Source organism: Vipera ursinii, assembly GCF_947247035.1.
Source record: "Vipera ursinii genome assembly, chromosome: Z".
In the NCBI taxonomy this organism is placed as follows: Eukaryota; Metazoa; Chordata; class Lepidosauria; order Squamata; family Viperidae; genus Vipera; species Vipera ursinii.
Genome location: NC_139517.1, coordinates 98,407,972 through 98,429,326, shown reverse-complemented (window position 1 = coordinate 98,429,326; position 21,355 = coordinate 98,407,972). Strand labels below are relative to the sequence as shown.

Sequence of the window (21,355 nt, the reverse complement as noted above, 5' to 3'; positions counted from 1 at the left end):
TCAAGTTATCTATGACAGCCAAAAACCAGGAGCACCTGTTCATACTATGTAACAAATTTGATTAGAAAGTATAAACTTGTGTGAATGGTGAAAAGAGAAGCTTCATCAACTAATTTATAGAATGGAATGTTGTAACTTTTGCTAATTTAATAAGAAAATCATCCTGTTCCTTTGCTGCTGCAGCAAGACTTCTAGGTAATAATGGCAGGAAAAAAAACCCCAACAAGATTTAAAGGCCACAGCGCAATGCTTACTTATGATTACAAAAGGTGGCAGCATAAAAAATTATTTTCAAATTGCACAAAAATAAAATTTTGTTTTAGCTACAGTAACTTAACAGAATAAGGAGAGAAGTATTATCAATTAAAGCCTTAAAGCAAGGGAGCCTTGTTTACTTTATATATTTTTCTCATTTTATATATCCATTAAAGATGAATAGGATTTAGACAAGCACATTTCAAGAATATCCAGGGAGGCGTGTAGTGTATGGGCAGATTTTGCACTTTATATCTGGAGTCCATTAACACTGAGTTTGCTAATTATCTAGGTTGTCAAAATGTGGAGGACCACTAATGTTTGTCCAGCTTTCTGTACCGCAGATATAAGTTTTGCCCTTCTAAAAGTTTTTTTCGACTTTCTGAAGTTTCCTGGTGGTCTCCTGTTCAGCAACTCAGCCAAATCCATCCAGGCTGCGTCACGACAGATGGACGCATAAACATAATTGGTGGCTTGCCCGTCAGCCGGCCCAGGCTTTCAGCGCTCTTCTTCCTCAGTGGCAGAAAGACACGCTGCTTAGCTCCGCCTGGAAAAAGTCTTCGAGTCAACTGCCAGTCAACCCGACCGGAGATGCCCACAAAGTGAGCCTAGCAACATTCGCAGAAAACCCGCAATTCGGAAGCCGGGGCCGCCAAAAACAATTCATGGGAAGTAGCATTCCTGATAAACTTTCATAAAACCACCCCCTTCCTTCTCGGAAGCATTTGCTCTTCATGCCGGAAGTAGAAACTTCTCTGAAGGCGGAAGTCCGAATTTTTGTGGAGGAGCTGCTTTCATGTTTTCAAAGGTGTTTTCCCACCACCACCACCATCTCGTCTTAATCTGCGTAATTCCGGCGGCCTCGGGGAGGTGGGAGTCGCGGAGCCCTGCCCTGCCAAGAAGTTTCTCTCCAATTTTCACTTCGCGGTGGCAGCAATCAGAGCCGCTGATTTTACTGAGGTCTGGAGCGCAGAGTGTTCAATAGATTGTCGCCGATCTCGAGTATCAGCAGATATTTTTCCCCCTTCAGACCTGATTTTAGGAAAAAATGCGGGCACGGAACTTAGAGCTCTCCGTCACGGTAATTAGACTTTTTAACATTACGATAGAATTTCGTGAGGCCGAGACTGCAGCGTACGTTAACATTACTAACTAAGGTCCTTGTAAGTCCTGTGGTGTTTTTTTTTCCGTAATGTTGCAATCGTTAATGATCACTGTGATGCTCGTAGTTCAGACGTTCAAATCTTATAGTAAACGTGGCTTGGTGGATAGTGGACCTTTTCTCTCAAATTTGTCACCTCTTTGCTTAATTGAATTCAGAGTACTTGGGAATTGCTAACTTGCTGCGTTTAATCTGCAAAAAAACAAACAAAAATAAACCCCAACAATGAAGGTAGTATGAAGTATGAGATAGTCTAGATATTGCTTAACTTCAATTCCCAGAAATGATTAAGAACTTTCATATATAATATTTATCTGGTTTAGAAAGTAAATGCTTCATACTGTGCTTTCTTGACTCTGTATATAAGAATCGATCCTACCTTTTGTACTGTATAATCCAGTAAGAAAAATCAACAAAGCAAGCAAAAGGATTATAGGTAGTCCTCAATTTACAATCATTTATTTGCAACTATTTGAAGTTACAGTGGCACTGAAAAAAGTGACTTATGATCGTTTTTCACACTTACGACCATTGCAGCATCCCCATGGTCATATGATCAAAATTCAGCCTCTTGGCAACTGACTCATATTTGACGGTTGCAGTGTCCTGGGGTCATGTGAGAAAGTTTGGGGTCAATTGTGGTCGCAAGACTGGAAAGAAGGTTTAACACAAAAAAAAAACCTATTGATTTATTTCATTAAATTCATTATAGTTACCACTCTTAACAAACTGGGTAGCTTACAAAATCTAATATAAGATAATTAAAAACATAGAGAAAGCAACTCAAGCTAAAAACATATATTAAAACACAGTATGGCAGCTGCCCTCTCTCCTCTTCCCCCAACAAATTAACCCCAGGCCTGGGACTAAAGTCAGATTTTAAATGCTTTTCAAAACCCTAGGTGCCACCTGAATTTCTGAATGAGGAATGGTATTGCTGAATTAGTAAACCATTTGAAATTTTTGGTTGTGTAATTGGGAACAAGAAACTTGAAGGTACTTTGCAGTGCTCATTTGGAATGATGTAAATGTAAATGATGTAAATTTGATAATATGACATTGATTATTATTTTTTCTTTTTACAAAAAGGGGTCCATATGAGTGAACTCAGCTCTAGTTTCCCAACAACGTTTTAAGCTGCCTGATTCAATTTGGAGGAACAGATATGAGTGGCTCCAAACCTGATATTCTGTGGGCTCCACACCATGTCGATAGATTTGTTTTATGTGACTCAGAACTCAGTCTTTATCGTATTGAATCTGCAGTAAGTTCAGAACTCAAAGCAGGATCACTGCGTTTATCTGAAGAAACTGCAGCTACTCTTTTGTCCATTAATTCAGAGACTCCATATTTAAAATGTGTGGCTTGGTATCCAAAATATGATCCTGAATGTCTACTGGCAGTTGGCCAAGCTAATGGTCGAGTTGTCTTGACTAGCCTTGGCCAAGACCACAATTCAAAATGTAAAGATTTGATAGGAAAAGAATTTGTTCCAAAGCATGCTCGACAGTGTAACACCTTGGCATGGAATCCATTAGACAGTAACTGGCTTGCTGCTGGCTTGGATAAACATCGAGCTGATTTTTCAGTATTGATCTGGGATATAAGTAGTAAATACACTCCAGAAATTTCAATTGCCACTGAGAAATTAAGGCTTTCAAGTGATATTGAATCAGGATTAGTTGTAACAAAATCACTGTATGAATTAGGTCAGAATGATGCTTGTCTTTCTCTTTGTTGGCTTCCACGAGATCAGAAACTTCTTTTAGCTGGAATGCACCGAAACCTGGCTATTTTTGACCTTAGAAACACAAGCCAAAAAATGTTTGTGAATACCAAGGCTGTTCAGGGTGTTACTGTTGATCCATACTTCCATGATCGTGTGGCTTCCTTCTATGAAGGGCAGGTTGCCATATGGGACCTTAGAAAATTTGAGAAACCTGTACTAACCCTGACAGAACAACCAAAACCATTAATAAAAGCAGCATGGTGTCCTACAAGAACTGGGTTATTAGCTACTTTAACCAGAGATAGTAACATCATCAAGCTGTACGATATGCAGCACACTCCCACACCTATAGGGGATGAAACGGAACCTACAATAATTGAAAGAAGTGTTCAGCCTTGCGAGCACTATATTGCTTCCTTTGCATGGCATCCATCAAGTCAAAATCGAATGGTCGTTGTGGCTTCTAACAGGACTATGTCAGATTTTACTGTGTTTGAAAGAATATCTCTGGCATGGAGTCCAGTTACTTCTTTAATGTGGGCTTGTGGAAGACATTTGTATGAATGCACAGAAGAAACTAGATCTTTTGAAAAAGACATAGCCACCAAAATGCGCCTCAGGGCTTTATCCAGATATGGCCTAGATACAGAACAGGTCTGGAGAAACCATATTCTTGCAGGAAATGAAGATCCACAACTGAAGTCACTTTGGTACACTCTGCACTATATCCTTAAAATAGTATTTGCCACACAGGATGACTGATTCCTTCCATTCCAGGGCCTTTTTGAAACATGGATTTGTGCAGAATATATTTGGGGTGGTCCCTTTTTTCAGATTAACATAAGGAGACATTTGGGCCCTGGCATTATGCATCATTATATAAAACAGTACTAATGGCTTTCAGAAAGCTATACCTTTGTTACTTAATGTGTCTAAAGAAATCTACATTTTTGTAGATTTAAGACTGAAAAGAAAGATAATCTCTGAGTTTCTTTATCAAACTTGATAACACATGTCTGTTATAACCACTTTCTGCTATTATATAGTTATTAGCTATTAGTTATTCAGAGGATTACACTAAGCGTATAAATAATTTTGGAGGGGGTGTTTGCACAATTCCTTGGATCAAAGAAACCAAATCAAAGTTGGTTTCTTTATGATACCACCTCTAATTCATTAGCAAATTAGGAAATATTAATTAATAAATACAATATTGTTTTTGCCTCACACATCATCTTATTAAGTTATTTCCTATACTGGAAAATACTTATGAAGCAATATGCTGATGATATGGATCAAAAATTCACAGGAAACAAAGGATCTTTGGTTTATGCAGGCATCAAATCTATAGTGAAAACTTCTATGGGTAAGTTCATTTTGCATATTTCATTATTTGATAACATATTAAATAATTTAAAAGTGAATGTCTTTTAAGCTTTCATGGTCTACCCAGTATTACAGATTCATCTATTGACAACTTCTTAAAGAAACTAATTTTTTTTCCATGGACCTGCATGGTGTGCCATTTGATTCATGGTAAAGTAACATTTGATTTAGAGAGGTGGCAGTAGGTGCAACATTATGCAGTCAACACTTTTCTCTTTGAAACCAATACATTGCATTGTCCTAGTTAATAGCATGATTGAATGCTAATAACAATGTTAAACAATAATAATGATAAAACAATGCTTAAGGATTGTTGCAATACCTATATTATAATGATACATTTAACATGATACATTCAGATATTAAGAAGTTGTGTTTATTGTGTCTAATGTCAATCCATAATTCCTTTTCAGGAACAACAGAGAACTTGAGGCACAGCCGAAGTGGATCTGATAGACATGCAGATATTATTCAGTATATGAGTGAGGAAAGATCACTGGCTTTGCAGCTTTGTGGATGGGTAAAGAAGGGGGCAGATCTGGATGTGGAACCCTTTCTGTGCTCTCTGGAGCAAGAAGGAGACTGGGAGCGAGCTGCTGCTGTAGCATTATTTAATTTGGACATCCGACGAGCAATACAGATAATGAACAAAGGAGCATCTTCTGGCAAAGGTGTGTTATGATGTACTACCACTTATACAGCATTTGTTCATGCTGAATATTATTTATATGTTTATCTGTTAATCAGACTGCTTTAAGCATTGTTAAATCCAAAGATACAAAAATACCTTTTTCTGATTCAAGGACTGCTTTATAGAATGACATATAAGAAAACTGGGACCTAGTTTATACTTATATTTGTAGAATATATGAAATTTCATTTGCTACCAAACTGTTTAGTCCCTTAGCTTGCACAAAAATCTGTGGGATTGTGGTTAATGACTTTTAATTTCTCCTGGTTATTCTTTAGATTCAAGCTTGTAGAAACAGTTGGACCATAACTTCGTCATTTAATTTAATTAATTTAATTTAATAATATTTCTATACCGCCCTTCTCCCAAAGGACTCAGGGCGGTGAACAGGGCAAGAATAAAAAATACAGGATTACAAAAGTTTAAAAATTGATTAAATACATGCCCATATACTAAAAATACATCTTAAAACCCCAATAAAATGACAGTAACAACCCCCCCAGCCCCCTCATCAGGCCAGGCCAGCTTGTTCAAAAAAGTATGTTTTTAGCTCGCGGCGAAAGGAGCGAAGATCGGGCGCCGTCCAGAGCTCAACCGGTAGCTGATTCCATAGCTCCGGGGCGCCCACAGAGAAGGATCTCCCCCTGGGGGCCACCAGTCGACATTCTCTGACCGGTGGCACCCTGAGGAGGCCCTCTCTGTGGGAACGCACAGGGCGGAGGGAAGTTGATGCCGGCAGCAGCATTTATCTAATGGTATATGAAAATTAGAATTCAAGTATCTTGAACAAGAGCTGTGTGGTGACCTAGTGGTGACCTAGTGGTGAAGATGCTCACCTCCCATTTCGAAGGTAGAGAGTTCAGTTCTAGGTAGCAGCAGATGTTTCTTTCCTAGGATGCAAAGAAAAAATATGCTGTGAACAAGAAAGGCATCCAGCTCAGCTCCTTCCAGTCATGGCCTTAGATAGTTCACTTGAGTTGATTGGTACCCAACTCAGTGGATTGGTTCAGAGTAATTTTACAGAATCAGCAGGGCCAAGTGTTGAGAAATTGTAAAATATACATATCTAAAAATTAATTGAATTCAAGTATTATTGCAAGTTTATTGAACCCTCAAAGAATGTGTAATAAAGAATGGATGTTTGCTTGTTTTTTCTTCCTGTTAGCATTGTAAGAAATATGAAGGTTCTTTAAGTCATGTTCTGTATCAGTTTTGGGTCCAAATAACTACATGTAATTATTACAATACAATTACAATACAACATTGGAAGAAACTATTATAATTAAGGATCTTAATGTTATTTCAAACTATATTCTTAAAACCTGGAATTTGTCACCTCCTTTGGCTCGGTTGAGTCTGGGTGTCAGGGACACACTGAGCTGATCAAGGTTACTTGTTAATGGTTGCAATGTGTATTACAAGGACAGACTGACTGTAATGGTCTGTGGGAGTTAAAGTCTTTGCCATTTTCTGCTGTGCAAGGTGTTTAAACTCAGTCACCTCTTCACACCTCCCACCATTCTATTTGGAAATCCCACTATACTGGGATATAACAAAAGGATAATTTTATATAAATGGAAAATTAACTTCCTGACTTTAAGGAATGGGTACAGTATATGAATGTGTTATTTATTTTTTTATCTCTTCCAACATTGAGGAAATGAAACCATATCTTGCAGTATAGTATATATTTAGTGATAAGCTGAAGGATTGAATTTTATATTGTTATCAATAGTTATTGCATGGGTCTTTTCCTTTTTTCAATTTATTATTTTTTATTTTTGTCATATTTATTACATTTGAATCATCATATGACACAGACTGCATATACTTGCAAATACAAGTACCCCTCGACTTAACGATCATAACTGACCCCAAATTTCTGTTGCTAAGAAAGGCAGTTAAGTAAGTTTTGCCCCATGTATATGTTCTTGCCATAGTTGTTATGTGAATCACTGCAAGAACACTGTTGTTAAGTGAATCTGGCTTCCCCATTGACTTTGTCAGAAGGTGCAAAAGATGATCACATGACCCCAAGACACTGCAACCGTCAAACATGAGTCAGTAGCCAAGCGTCTGAATTTTTATCATGTGACCATGGGGATGCTACAATGGTCATAAGTGTGAAAAACAGTTATAAGTCATTTTTTTCAGTGCCATTGTAACTTAGAACAATCACTAAATGAACTGTTGTAAGTCAAGGACACCTGTAAACCGAGAATTTTAAGTACCAAAAAATTAAGTTTGCCTTATCCATGCATGGGCTTGCCCATGTATATATACATGGAAATATATTTTAAAAGTACTATATTTCCCATATAGGCTCACATATAAGCCAATCTACAGATAAGCCAAACTTGATTTTTTTTTCCTCTTCCCCTATTTGGTATTGTAGGGATGGGGTTTCTTTTGTATTTCTCATTAAAAAAAATTAAAAAAAGATTGATGCATTTCAAAGAATGATACTTTATTTATATTTTGACCTGTTGCTTATTGCTTATTATGTTGCTGGTAATTCTGCTGCTGACTTTAGGTTGTATATATATATATATATATATTTTTGCAATGCAGGTGATCTAAATCTTAATGTGGTGGCTATGGCATTGTCAGGCTATACAGATGAAAAGAATTCCTTATGGAGAGAAATGTGCAGCACTCTTAGGTTGCAGCTGAACAATCCTTACTTATGCGCCATGTTTGCTTTTTTGACCAGTGAATCAGGGTGTTATGATGGGGTTTTGGTAAGCTTTTACCAAATTTTTAAAATTAAAAACTGTATCATTATTGAAATATGTAGCAAATAATTCATTTTTATGGATTATTCAGTGTCAGATTAGGAGTTTGATCTATCAATTAAAGTGGTATAAATTTTGAGCCTTTGAGACAAAGGCAAAAGATATTTATGATATAATGTATTGTGGCAACACAGTTGAAAGTAGGTTTTCTTTGCATTAATTGTCCTTGCTCTTATGCAAAATATTTTGAAAAATCCCTGACATTTATGAGAAGGTAATCAGAAATATGATTACTTGATCCAAAATATATACTAGTAATCAAGCAATTAGAAAATGAAGGATTAATCAAAATGTATCATGTTTTTAAGAATTTGATACTGTTTTTATATTTTATATGGGGGGTGTGGTGGCTCAGTGGTTGAGACGCTGGGTTGTCAGCTGGAAAGCCAGCAACCCAGGTTTGAGACCTGAGTGCCACACGATGGGGTGAGCTCCAATCCTCGGCCGAAGTCCTGCCAACCTAGCAGTTCAAAAGCATGCAAATGCGAGTACATAAATAGGTACTGCTTTGATGGGAATGTAACAGTGCTCCGTGATGTCATGTTGGCCACATGACTGTGGAAATGTTTTTGTGGATGGTGCTGGCTAAATGGCCTTGAAATGGAGATGAGCACCACCCCCTAGAGTTGGCAATGACTAATTTGCAGGGACTCCTTTACCATTTTTACCTTTATATTTTATATTTTCAAATTGCAATATATAGATGCTGTCCTACTTGTTACCTCATTTTCATGAAAAAATAAATCATTTTAGATTATGGTAAAAATATCTCTCTCTCTCTCTCTCTCTCTCTCTCTGTCTCTCTCTCTCTCTCTCGTGTGTGTGTCTCTCTGTGTGTGTGTGTATGTGTGTGGTTTTTTCAGAATGAAAGTAATGTAGCTGTACGAGACAGAGTGGCATTCGCTTGTAAATTCCTAACTGATATGCAGGTAAGGTGATCAGATGTGCTGCCATTTTTTTCTGTTTACTCCAAAGTTCTTTCTAGAAAATACACTATGTTGAAAAGAACAAATAATAACACACTACATCAAAATGATAAATATTTTGTGCTATTCTGGGCATCAGTGTGCCTATAGATCAATATTTCTCAACCTTGGAAACTTAAAGATATGCATACTTGAACTCCCAGATTTTCCCAGTCTAAGTTTGATTGGAAACAGATAGGGTTTGAATTTCACATTTCATTGCTGATAGTGACTACCCAGGCCCTTGGCGGTCTCTGAGCTTGGATGTTTCCTTGGAGACATTTCATTACTCAAAATAGCACTGCTAATATTATCTAGTTTGAGTGATGAAATGTCTGCCAGAAAGCAACCAAGCTCAGAGACCACCAAGCTAACCAAGCTACAAGTATTTTCCTTTATTGGTATAGTGAACACCCTGTGATATTCTGAGCACAGATAATCCTGTGATATTTTGAATTGGCTTCCTATTGACACAAACCTAGTGTTAAGCAACAGTATAGCATTTGCATTTTCTTTAATTGTTAAGAAAAGGTTCCTTAAGTGTTCTTTTCTATCAAAAGTAGAGACCTCAGCATCCAAAGCTGTGGTTTCTCCCAGCAATTTCTCATATATATTCTGCAGATAAGTCAAATTAATGAGGTGATAATATTTCAGAAATATTTTGAACTGAAAGACATTGAAAATATGGATAATTTATATTATATTTAATATTTTGTTCATATTAAGAAAAAATTGACACAATATATATTTAATACCATATAGAGGCGTGCCACATTTGTGTGGGTGGGAAATAGGTAATAACAGGTTAAAAACATAGAGAAAATCATAATTTCTTTTTAATAGCTAAACAGATTTGTTGAAAAACTAACAAATGAAATGAAAGAGGCTGGAAATCTTGAAGGAATCCTACTGACAGGACTCACGAGTGATGGAGTTGATCTGATGGAAAGTTATGTAGATAGAACAGGTGATGTTCAGACAGCAAGCTATTGTATGCTGCAGGTTTGTATCTTTTTTGAAAATAATTCAAGCTTCAACATTTGTGAAAATACTATGCCTTGCTTTACACATTTCTGTTTTTGCTTGCCTTTGAGGTAAATCATTTTTCATTCTATTGTTTCATTTTATGATCTGTGTGGTATCTTCAGTAAAATATTTTTGAATATTCATCTCCCTACTATTTCTAAATCACTTAGTTCAAGCTTGGGGACAGTATATAAAATAGGATTACTTTTGTGAAGACTAGCTAGGTTTTTTTTTACCTTTGTAAAAAAAATAACCCATAATTTTTAACTTCAACAGAAATGTTATATTTTTCTTGAATGCATTTTTGTTGTTGTTCATATTTACCTTTTTAGGGTTCTCCCTCTGAAGTGCTCAAAGATGAGCGAGTTCAATATTGGATTGAAAGTTACCGGAATCTGTTGGATGCATGGAGATTTTGGCATAAACGAGCTGAATTTGACATCCATCGAAGTAAGCTGGATCCCAGCTCAAAACCTTTAGCACAGGTAAGTATTCTTGACTATGTAGCAATTTAATTAATCTAGTATCTTTAAGGACCTTAATTAAAGTATGGCACTATCTTGCTTGCTACATTTTTCAAGCCTATTCACACAGAGCTAATCTTCCATTTATGTATGAGTTACAGTAAAACAGATACCTTTGTCAACATTATTTTGGAAATCATTTGCTTTTGTGTTTTGATGATATAAGGAGATGTGTTTTATTTTTTTCGGCTAGGTATTTGTAAGTTGCAACTTCTGTGGAAAATCAATCTCTTATAGCTGCTCAACTATACCACATCAAGGCCGAGGTTTCAGTCAGTATGGTGTAAGTGGATCACCAACCAAATCAAAAGTCACAAGTTGTCCTGGTTGCCGCAAACCTCTTCCTCGCTGTGCTCTTTGTCTGATAAATATGGGCACTCCAGTTTCCTGCTGTCCCGGTGTGTTTTCCTAGTTTGAAATTGTTCATTTGATTCAAAGATTTCTAGCTCTGAAAAACAATTGTTGTGAGTTCTTCAGCTGTTTTTCTTTGTACATAATTAATGAAATTCAGGACGCTTTTAGTATAAAATTTTTCAGCTATCTATTGAAAACTCATCTCTTCATTCAGGCTTACCAATATAACTATTGAAAGAATCGTCCTTTTCTTTTTAACCAGTATTTTGTTTTTTAAAATTAACTGCTGTTTTCATTATAAACTGCTTGAAAAATAGTTCAGTATAGGAAATGGTGTGCAGTGGAATATAAAAATATTACATTAATATTTGAATAACATTGTCTATAATATGCTGCTGTAACTGAGTTCAATTTTATTCCATTTTCTTTGCTGTGATATAACTTAAAACTGCTTATAGTAAAATGCAATTAAAAAGCCAGTATTTCTGGCAAGTACCAGGAGACTGACTCAGGAAAATAGTTAGCATTCATTAATTATCAAACATACTAAAATCAGACAACTCATGATCTGCTGGGTCCTTTTCATAGATGTTTCTTATCTAAACAGAGAAACAGAATCATCCGAGGGTGGGTAAAAAAGCAGTGGGATTGTGAACAATGTCTGACTTCTTATTGGTTTCCCTATTGAGTTCCCCCATGGGAAGCTGGCAGGAAGCAGAAATCTTCCTCCCTCTCCTGAAGTTCTGGCTGTCCCACCATCCCAATAATGATATAGATTGTAATCCGGGCACTTGGCAAATGCCTGGCACTTAGGTTAGTTGCAGTGACCCTTGGTGATCACATCATGACCATTTGGAACCTTCCCAGCTAGCTTCCCACAAGCAAAGACAATAGAGAAGTCAACAGAGAAGGTTGCCTGATGCACCTGTACCTTTTTCTACCCAAAAGTCCTATTCTGCAGCACCTACCCTTGGCACTCTTTCCCCCCCCCCGCCCCATTTCTTGTCTATCCCCTGCCTCTTCCTGTTTAACCTTTGTGGTTTTGAATTGTAATGGCAACTCGGAATGCCATCACTAAGCAATGTGGTTTAGGATATCATTCTTTACCACTGCATCACTTAGTGATGGAAATTCCAGTCCCCCAATTGCCCTCATAACTCAAGAACTGCTTGTATGTTCTGTTACATAAGCAAACGGGGGGGAAAAAACTTTATAACTGAAATCCAGGAATGCTGTTTTGCTTTATCTCAACTTGTTTGGCATGAGAGAATTGTCAATCCAAAGCTGTTTTAGTCATGCAGGGTTAATTCAAGAATTTCTTGGATTCCTTTCTTTGCAAATTCATCACACAAATATATATGAGGAAAACAACTATTTACTTCAGTTGCATAAAACAAGAGGCAAATGAAATGACAAATTTTATTTTTGAATTTTTTTCACAATGAAGGGCTTCCTGTCCTGTTTGTCTGGGATGAGATGTCATCAATAAGCAGATAATAGCCTGTTACACATGTCTACCAGAAGCTCACAGCAAGTTGTGGTAGAAGCCATGATGTAGGTTTCTCAATGGGGAAAAGCACACCCATATTCAACCTAAATAAGAAAAAATGTCTTGATTTGGAGGCCATTTGATTGCAGGATTGTACCATTTTTTCTTCTTGGTTTGTTTTACTACAGGGGTGTCAAACTGCTGGCCCGCGGGCTGGATGCATCATAGCGAAACCGCACCCGCCCCATTGCTGGCAATGGCAAAAAAAGTCACGATACGCTGCGACACGTCACGTGACGTTGCAAATTTGACATCCATGGTTTACTACAACTTGCTATGAATGGGGCTGCCCTTGAAGACAACCTGGAAAATTCAGCTGGTCCAAAATACAGTTACACTCATGCTCAAGGGATCAGTTACAACACAACAACAGCAATTATTACTGATCATTATCTATAAAGCCTTATATGGCTTGAGGCCTGGGTATTTTAGAAATACCCAGGAATGTTTATTTATACCACCCCTCTCCAAGGACTCGGGGCGGTGTACAGGGCAATTAAAATGCTAACAACACACAAGGTATAAAAATTAAAATAAGATTAAATCAATAGCCCTAAGTAATAAATACATTCTAATACATTTCCCAAAGATTTCTTCCCTTTGTATTTAAAATAACTAGGGAATGCTTGCTAAGAGCTTTAATTACCAGGAGGCACGGTGAGAAGAATTAGCAGGGATTCTTCTCTATAAGCATCTCCCCTTAGTTTGTCCCCTGACACAAGGATAGCCCCCATCATTATGGGCTTCTTAAGTAAGCATGTGTAGATTAATTATATTAGCTATACTATGTTCAATAAATTTAACTTACAATTTTAACATTGAAATAGTTTATTTTTAATTGAGATATCAACTTGTATTGCATTTTATATGTAACTTCTTTAAGTCATTTGGAGTCCTTATACTTTCAGAATACACACACACACACACACACACACACACACACACACACACTATACATATATACATACATAAGTAGATGGAAGTAAGAGTCTGATTTTCCCTTATTGCCTTTACAAAAGCCAAATGTGAGCTTATATTAAAATAGGTAATTTGAATTTGGGGTACTATGAAGGGGGAGGAAGCAACTTAGATAAAAGTGATCATACAACAAATACAAGAAACAGAACAGCAAAATCAGAAAAAAATGATATTTTAGTTTTGATTGAAATGGGTATCTATGGAACTTCTCAGTCATCCAGGTCATAGTTATCCCAAAGATGCTTTTTTATGAGGCAACTGAACTTTCTTGTTTTTCTTTGAAGATGTTTCGCTTCTCATCCAAGAAGCTTCTTCAGTTCTGACTGTATGATGAGGAATGGAAGGATTTATACTCCTTGCAGACAGCTGATCATTTGCATTCTTTTAGAGAGTTGTTGATGCCACCTGGAGGATTATCTGGGTCACCTGAGTATCACATATGGAACTGTTGAAAGGACTGTATTATAGACTGAAGATAGATGATGTCATATCCCTCCCCCTCTGTTGAGAGAGAGCTGTTCAATTTTGACATAGATGGCCTGTTTGACCTCTTTTTCAAACCAGCTCTCTCTGTCCAAAATGTGGATTTTGCTGACTTTGAAAGAGTGGCCTTTGTCTTTTAAATGCAGATGGATTGCTGAATCCTATCCTGGTGGGTTTGTTTTCCATGCATTTATGAAGTGGTTGTTTTGTTTCCGCAATGTACAGATCTTCACAAGACTCACTGCATTGTACTGCATATGCCACGTTGCTCAGTTTGTGTCTCGGTGTTTTATCCTTGGGGTGGACATGTTTCTGCCTTAGTGTATTTTTGGGTTTGAAATGTGCACCTATGTTGTGTTGGCTGAAGATCCTCCTGAGCTTTTCCCAATATTCCTGCAATGTATGGAATGACAATGTTGCTTTGTTTATTGTTTTCTTTTTTGTCTGTTATGGAGATTTTTCTGGGGATTTGATGAAGGCCCACTTGGGATAGCCACAAGTTCTGAGGGCTTCCTTGATGTATTTTAGTTCTTTTTCTTTCCCATCTTTGCTGGTAAGCAGACCTTGAGCTTGGTGGTGTAGAGTTCTGATAACTCCCATTTTGTGTTCCAGTGGGTGATGAGAATCAACATATAAATATTAATCTGTGTGTGTGGGTTTTCTGTAAATTTCAATGTTAAGGCTTCTGTCTTCCTTAATGTATATAGTCCAGGAAGGCTAGACTATTTTCCTTAACATCTTCACACGTGAATTTGATGTATCCGGCCACCAAGTTGATATGTTTGGTGAATGCTTCAATTTCCTGTGTTTTGATCTTGAACCAAATATCGTCCACATACCTATGCCAGTGAGTGGGTGGAATTCCCATGAAGGAGTTTAGGGTTTTGGTTTCTATGTCTTCCATGTAGAGATTGGCCACAACAGGGGAATGCAAGTGAACCCATGGCGCAGCCACATTTTTGTCTGTAGAAAACTTCAATGTGTTTAGAATAGATAGTGATAGGCAGAAGTCCAGCATGGCACATACCGTATTTTTCAGACCATAAGATGCACTTTTTTTCCCAAAAGTGGGGAGGAAAACGAGGGTGCGTCTTATGATCCGAAGGTGATCCGTATGGCCAGCCCCAACCTCTGCAAGTGGAGCACGAATCGGCACATGCTGAGAAACGCCGATCTCACGCTCCTGCAATCTGCCTTGCTCGGTTTCAGCTTCCCTTGCTACAAGAGAAAGCAGGCTGAAACGGAGTGAGGGAGATTGCCAGGAATGCAAATCGGCTGATCTCGCGCTGCTGCAATCTCCCTCGTTTCAGCCTGCTTTCTCTTGTAGCAAGAGAAGCTGAAACCGAGCGAGGGAGTTTGCAGGAGCGCGAGATTGGCTGATTCGCATTTCTGGCAATCTCCCTCGCTCCGTTTCAGCTTGCTTTCTGCAAGAGAAAGCCGGGCCGCAGGGCCGCCTCCACTGGTACTGCTCTAATGCAGAGAGGGAAGGACAAAGCGGGAAGGAAGGAAGGAAGGAAGGGAGGGAGGGAGGGAGGGAGGAAGGACAATGGGAGAGGGAGGGGGAGAGAGAAAGAGGGAGAGAGAGAGAAGGAGAAAGAAATAGGGAGGGAGAGAGGAGAAAGGGAGAGGGAAAGAGAGAAAGAAAGGGAGAGAGAAAGAAAGAGGGAGGGAAATAGAGGGAGAGAGAGAAGGAGAAATAGAGGGAAAGAGAAAAATAGAGAGGGAGAGAAAGGGAGAGAGAAGGAGAAAGAAAGGGAGGGAAATAGGGAGAGAGGGAGGGAGAGATAGAGGGAAAGAGAAAAATAGGGAGAGAAAGAGGGAGATGGAGAGAAAGGGAGAGAGGAGAGAGAAAGAAAGAGGGAGAGAGGGAGAGAAAGAGAAGGAGAGAGAGAAATTAAATTAGTAACATGATTGTTAAGTGAATCTGGTTTCCCCACTAACTGCTTCTCAGAAGGTTGCAAAAGGCGATCACATGACCCTGGAACAATGTGACCATCATAAATATGAATTGATTGCCAAGCATCCGAATGTAAATCACATGACCCTGGGGATGCTGCAACAGTCATAAGTGTGAAAAATGGTCATAAGTCACTTTTTTCAGTGCCGTTGTAACTTTGAACAGTCACTAAGTGAATCATTGTAAGTCAAGGACTACCTGTACTTTATCATTTTTTTTCCTTTTTTGGTGGGGGGTCAAGTTTTTGACACCTTGCTGGGCGACTGCTGGTACTCGGACATTGCCTTGTCCTAAAAGTGGTACAACGGATGAAAAGGTTGAAAAGCCCTGTTTTAGAATACCAGTACTATTTGGTTCAGAATTTTTTTTTTCTTGTTTGCCTGCTCTAAAAACTGGGTGCGTCTTATGGTCAGGTGCGTCTTATGGTCCGAAAAATACGGTATGTGGTCTGGGCTCAAGTTGGTTCTATCACCTAAGGTGCTGTTTTGCAGCAGTTGTTTCTTCACTACGATGACAGCTTCAATTGTTGGAATGCAAGTGAAGAGGGAAGTCACATAATAGGAAACCATGGTCTCATGCGGATCCATTTTTAATTTCCAAGCCTTGCTGGTGAAGTTGTGTGTATTGTTGATTTTCTTCAGTCTACAACATAGTCCTTTCAACAGTTCCAAGAAGGCTCCACACCCATTTGCACTACTCAGGTGACCCTGATGACATAGATCAAGGGTGTCAAACTGCCAGCCCACGGGCCAGATACATCATCCGGAAGCCGCGTTTACTCCATTGTCAGCAATGGCAAAACCGTCCCAATATGTTGTGCAACGTCACATGACATCACGAGTTGAACATGTCTGACATAGATAAACCTCCAGATGGCATCAATGACTCTCTAAAATGAAAATGACCAGCTGTCTGCAAGGAGTATAAATTCTTCTATTCCCCACCATCCTTCTTGGATGAGAAGTGAAACGTCTTCAAAGAAAAATGAGAAAGTGGTTGCCTCATGAAAAAGCATCTTTGGGATAACATTGCAATGGGCACTGTTAAAAATATAATTATCAGTTCTAAAGATTATTAGTCTGATTATTAAAACATGACTAAAATTTTCAACTATTTGTACCTTTTTTTTTTTTAAGTTTTCATAAAAATAATTGTCCTATGTGCTGATTTTTAACTTGTTCTTTTCTTTTTAGTGATTTAATAACAGCTTGTCTGCTGGAACAATATTCAGTAAGCAACTCTTGATTGCTACAAAAGCAAATTAACTGATTTTTTCCCCCATAAAGGAGGATCCAAGTCAGATGAAAAAGTGGACCTCAGCAAGGACAAGAAATTAGCTCAGTTCAACAACTGGTTTACTTGGTGTCACAACTGCAGGCATGGTGGTCATGCTGGACATATGCTTAGTTGGTTCAGGTAAGAAACTAAAAACAATACTAAGTGAAGCCAAGAATCCTTTTTAGCCTTATCGTGTAGCTATACCTTTAGCCAATATGTTTACACATCAACATATATCAGCATAACTCTAATTCTACGAAATAGGTAGATCTAAGAACTATATCAAGAGATAGTCAGATTTGCAAAAAATAGAGCACTTAATATAAGAAAAAAATGTGTACATTCAGTGAAAGATTTGAGATTTAAAAAACTCCACCTGTTTTTCTTTAGAAATCTAACAATTATAATTCTAAATACTACTTGCAGCTCAGTGCAAAGGTTCACAGAATAGATTATATATCCATAAGTATTGATATAGTTCTTTTAAAGAACTGACGTAATCTAGTCAGTATTTTTGTCTGAATTTTTATAATTGGACTAAATGGCCAATTTATCTTTTAATGCATTTTTAATATTTGTATGTTGCCAGCAAAACTTGTTCCTCTTCCATTACATTTTTAAGTACAGTCTGGCTATAACTGCAGACACTCTTTACAGTAATTACTGGCTCCACTATTAACAAATAACCCTCAGTACGTCCAATGTTAAGTATTTATTCCATTCTGTACTAGTAAGTCAAATTTAAGTATTTTTCTTCTTTAATTGTAATCTTTATTTCCATCTAGTTTCCTGTAATGTCCAACCTTTAAGGTTCCATCCTATTTTTTAAGAATTCAAAAAATAAAAGCATTTTCCCATAGGAAGGATTCTTATCATTAATTTCAAACTCTTTATTTCCTATCCATCTAGACCCTCTGTCCATTTGTAAATTTCCAAAATCAGTGTTCTAATCACCTTTTCGTTCTTTATTATAATAATAATAATAATAATTGAAGCTTTAACATACAGTGCTGAAAAAATTTAATCAATCCAAAGGCTCCTACTGGCTGAAAAGCAGTTAACCAGCAATTTCCAAAAGTAATTAGAAAACAGTTTATAAATTCAGTGCCCATAAAAGCACCAGCCATGGCTAGAGCTCTAAATCCCACTAGAGCAGGGGTCCTCAAGCTTGGCAACTTAAGACTTGTGGACCTCAATTCCCAGAATTCCTCAGCCAGCAAAGCTTTGGATTTGGGAACAATCCTAAATCCTTTTCTTGTCCAATGGGAAATTATACAGAGTTGGTCTAGTTGCAGGTAGGTCATTCTGCCGTAGTCACAGTCTCCGCTTTTAGCAAAACCATCTTCAGTTAACCATTCCTTCCCTGGAAGTCTAGAACATGTTTCTATAAAAAAGTATAGCTAACCTATGGCCCTAATTAAATATCCACCATCCTATTTATAGAGTTAACTTTTCAATATTGGGAGCTTAATTTTACACTTATTAGCAATTCATAAAAAAGAGCCTTGGTGGAGCAGTGGGCTAATGCCTCCTTAAGTAACACCAGCTGCCTGCAATTAGTGCAGGTTCGAGTCCCACCAGGCTCAAGGTTGACTCAGCCTTCCATCCTTCTGAGGTAGGAAAAATGAGGACCCAGATTGTTGGGGGCAATAAGCTGACTTTGTAATAATGCCGCTTGGGGGGGCGAAAGCCCTAATAAGCAGGCATATACATAGAATGAAGGCTATTGCTAAGCACATTGGTTTGTGCTTAAATTGTAAGCCGCCCTGAGTCTTCGGAGAAGGGCGGGATATAAATGGGATTAAAATTAAATAAATAAATAAAATAAATTATGTATATCTTCTTTTCTAAGCCCTTTCTACCATGTACCACAATACCATGTTCATATTTCTTATGAAAGATATATGCATAGGTATGTATTTATACTGTGTGAACAAAGCAGTTGTTCTTGAACTGTTGAACAAAATAATATTATTCTGCTTTTTCTTCTTATACAGAGATCATAATGAATGCCCTGTTTCTGCATGTTCCTGTAAGTGTATGCAGCTGGATACAACAGGAAATCTCATCCCAGCAGAGGTTGTTCAACCATAGAACAGAGCTTTTCTAAGAATTTTCACAACATCTCTCTAATACGTATTCTTCACAGTCCAAATACATACCTCAGAACAAGTTATTCATGACTTGATAATAATAGAAATATAAATCATTTTATCACATCAGCAATTTGTGCAGATGGCTTTTGATGTGCTTTGTATAACCAAGTTCTGCTAGACTGAGTTTTTCAAAGGTCGTGTGGGTTTTATTCAGTGGTTTGTTCAGAAGCTCCTCAGAAGCTTCATTGAAATGTGAAGGAAGACATGCTAACTGCACCTTGAGACAAAAGATGAAATACTGTTGAACACTTATCTTTCTATGAATTTTATAAACTTCTAGAAAACAGTTCACCATGAGGCAAATAAATGTTTTAGATGTATTTTACACCATTTCTATTAGTGTTTTTCTGAGAAAGTTTCTGTATTTTATTTGCTCACAGTATAGTATGGTTTAGCGACAATCCTATGACAATCTTGATTAGGTTTTATTTAGTTTGAATAAATAGATAATAAAACTGAATTTCAGGTTAATGTGAATTATAGTCATCTGAATATTGTTTTGAATGAGGACACTCATTTCTATCACAGAATTAAATGTAATAACAATCTGAAAAAGTAGCTTAAATCACTGATAATAGTAGGTGCCACTTGCCATTATTATACTAATCATTTTTTGCACCAAATCTTTCACTGCAAGTGTTTCTCCATTGATTAAAATCTGTTTAACATACAATAGAAGCTTTGTAAACATGTTACCAACAACAAAACAATAAATTGATTGGAATAGCAAGCTTATTCTTGCTGATAGAATGGATTTTTTTTTACCTCTTGTACATTTAGTGTTCCCGGATCAGGAAGTGATGGAAATTTATACTCCTGTATGAGTAGAAATTCATTTGGACAACATTTGGTATAGTCTGGTGTACTTACTAGTCTACATATTTTCTATCAATTACTAATACAACAAGCAGCTATTCAAAATTTCAGTAGATAACTAGAAGCTTCTCTACTTTCAGTGCAATTTAGTAACCGCTTTATATAACATTTGCCTAATTGTCAATTTTATATTTTGTATTGTGCAAGTTAGGATCTAAGAACCATGCAATATTTTAATTCACTTTTCTATTTCTTGAAAAAAATCTTTTTGTATGAAAAATGTTCTTCAGAAACCTAGATAATGGGCACAAATGAAAGAAATATAGAAAATATATTTCTCTCGCTTATGGAAATGGCTTCCATTTGTACTCAGGATCTGAGCAACATCTATATGCCTACTTGGTTTAAAGGGGAAAAAATCCTTAATGGATAAAATTATATTTATTTTTATGTATAGAGTTTTGTTGCATAATATGTAGATTTTCTCAGACCACTTCCAATCAAAATTTTGTTTGTTTTTAATTTTACTATATATTTTTGCAATAATAAACAATCAACTGGTTTTAATAATTATCTATTAAGCCATTAAGAGCAATTTAGAAACTATTTTTGTGTCCTTGTATTTGAAGTACTTATATTTGAGGTGCATGGATAGTAAATTGAATTTGAATTGAATTGAATTTATTAAATTTATATGCCGCCCTTCTCCCTAAGGACTCAGGGCGGCTCACAACAATAAAAAGTTAAAAAACATAAAATACAAAATTTAAAAAATAATTAAATCATAAATGTAATAAATACATAATAATTAACCCAATAAAATCTATTTTAAAACTATAGTCAGTCCAGGCTCGATTGTTGGAACAGCCATGTCTTCAGGTCACGGCGGAAGGACCTAAGGTCAGGGGCCGTCCGCAGCTCCGGAGGCAACTCAATCCAGAGGGTCGGCGCGCCCACAGAGAAGGCTCTCTCCCTGGGGGTCGCCAGCCAGCATTGCTTAGCCGACAGAACCCTGAGGAGGCCGACTCTGGGAGCGAACCGGGCGATGGGAGGTTGACAATGGCAGCAGGTACCCTGAGCCTAAGTCATGTAGGGCTTTAAAGGTAAATACCAGCACCTTGAATCACATCCGGAGGGCAACCGGAAGCCAATGCAACTCGCGCAGGAGCGGTGTAACATGGGAGTATCGAGAAACTCCCATAAGCATCTGTGCGGCCGCATTCTGCACTACCTGAAGCCTCCGGGTGCACT

The 21,355-nt window shown here is 37.5% G+C and overlaps 1 protein-coding gene across 1 annotated transcript; it reads left to right on the top strand.

Annotated features, from left to right (window-relative positions):
* Positions 1-1,046: 1,046 nt before the first annotated feature.
* On the top strand, positions 1,047-20,916 carry MIOS (meiosis regulator for oocyte development). Its single transcript, XM_083376357.1, has 11 exons — positions 1,047-1,336; positions 2,507-3,870; positions 4,414-4,512; positions 4,946-5,203; positions 7,795-7,964; positions 8,882-8,947; positions 9,827-9,985; positions 10,342-10,494; positions 10,727-10,931; positions 17,141-17,270; positions 19,130-20,916. Exons 2-11 carry the CDS (start codon positions 2,583-2,585, stop codon positions 19,224-19,226), a joined length of 2,625 nt encoding a protein of 874 aa, XP_083232483.1. The 5' UTR covers positions 1,047-1,336; positions 2,507-2,582; the 3' UTR covers positions 19,227-20,916.
* Positions 20,917-21,355: the final 439 nt, after the last annotated feature.

Coding starts and splice junctions, on each gene's coding strand:
- MIOS (XM_083376357.1), top strand. CDS start 2,583: ATGAGTGGCTCCAAACCTGATATTCTGTGGGCTCCACACCATGTCGAT. Junction 3,871..4,413: donor ACTTTGGTACACTCTGCACT/ATATCCTTAAAA, acceptor ACTGGAAAATAC/TTATGAAGCAATATGCTGAT. Junction 17,271..19,129: donor CATATGCTTAGTTGGTTCAG/GTAAGAAACTAA, acceptor CTTCTTATACAG/AGATCATAATGAATGCCCTG.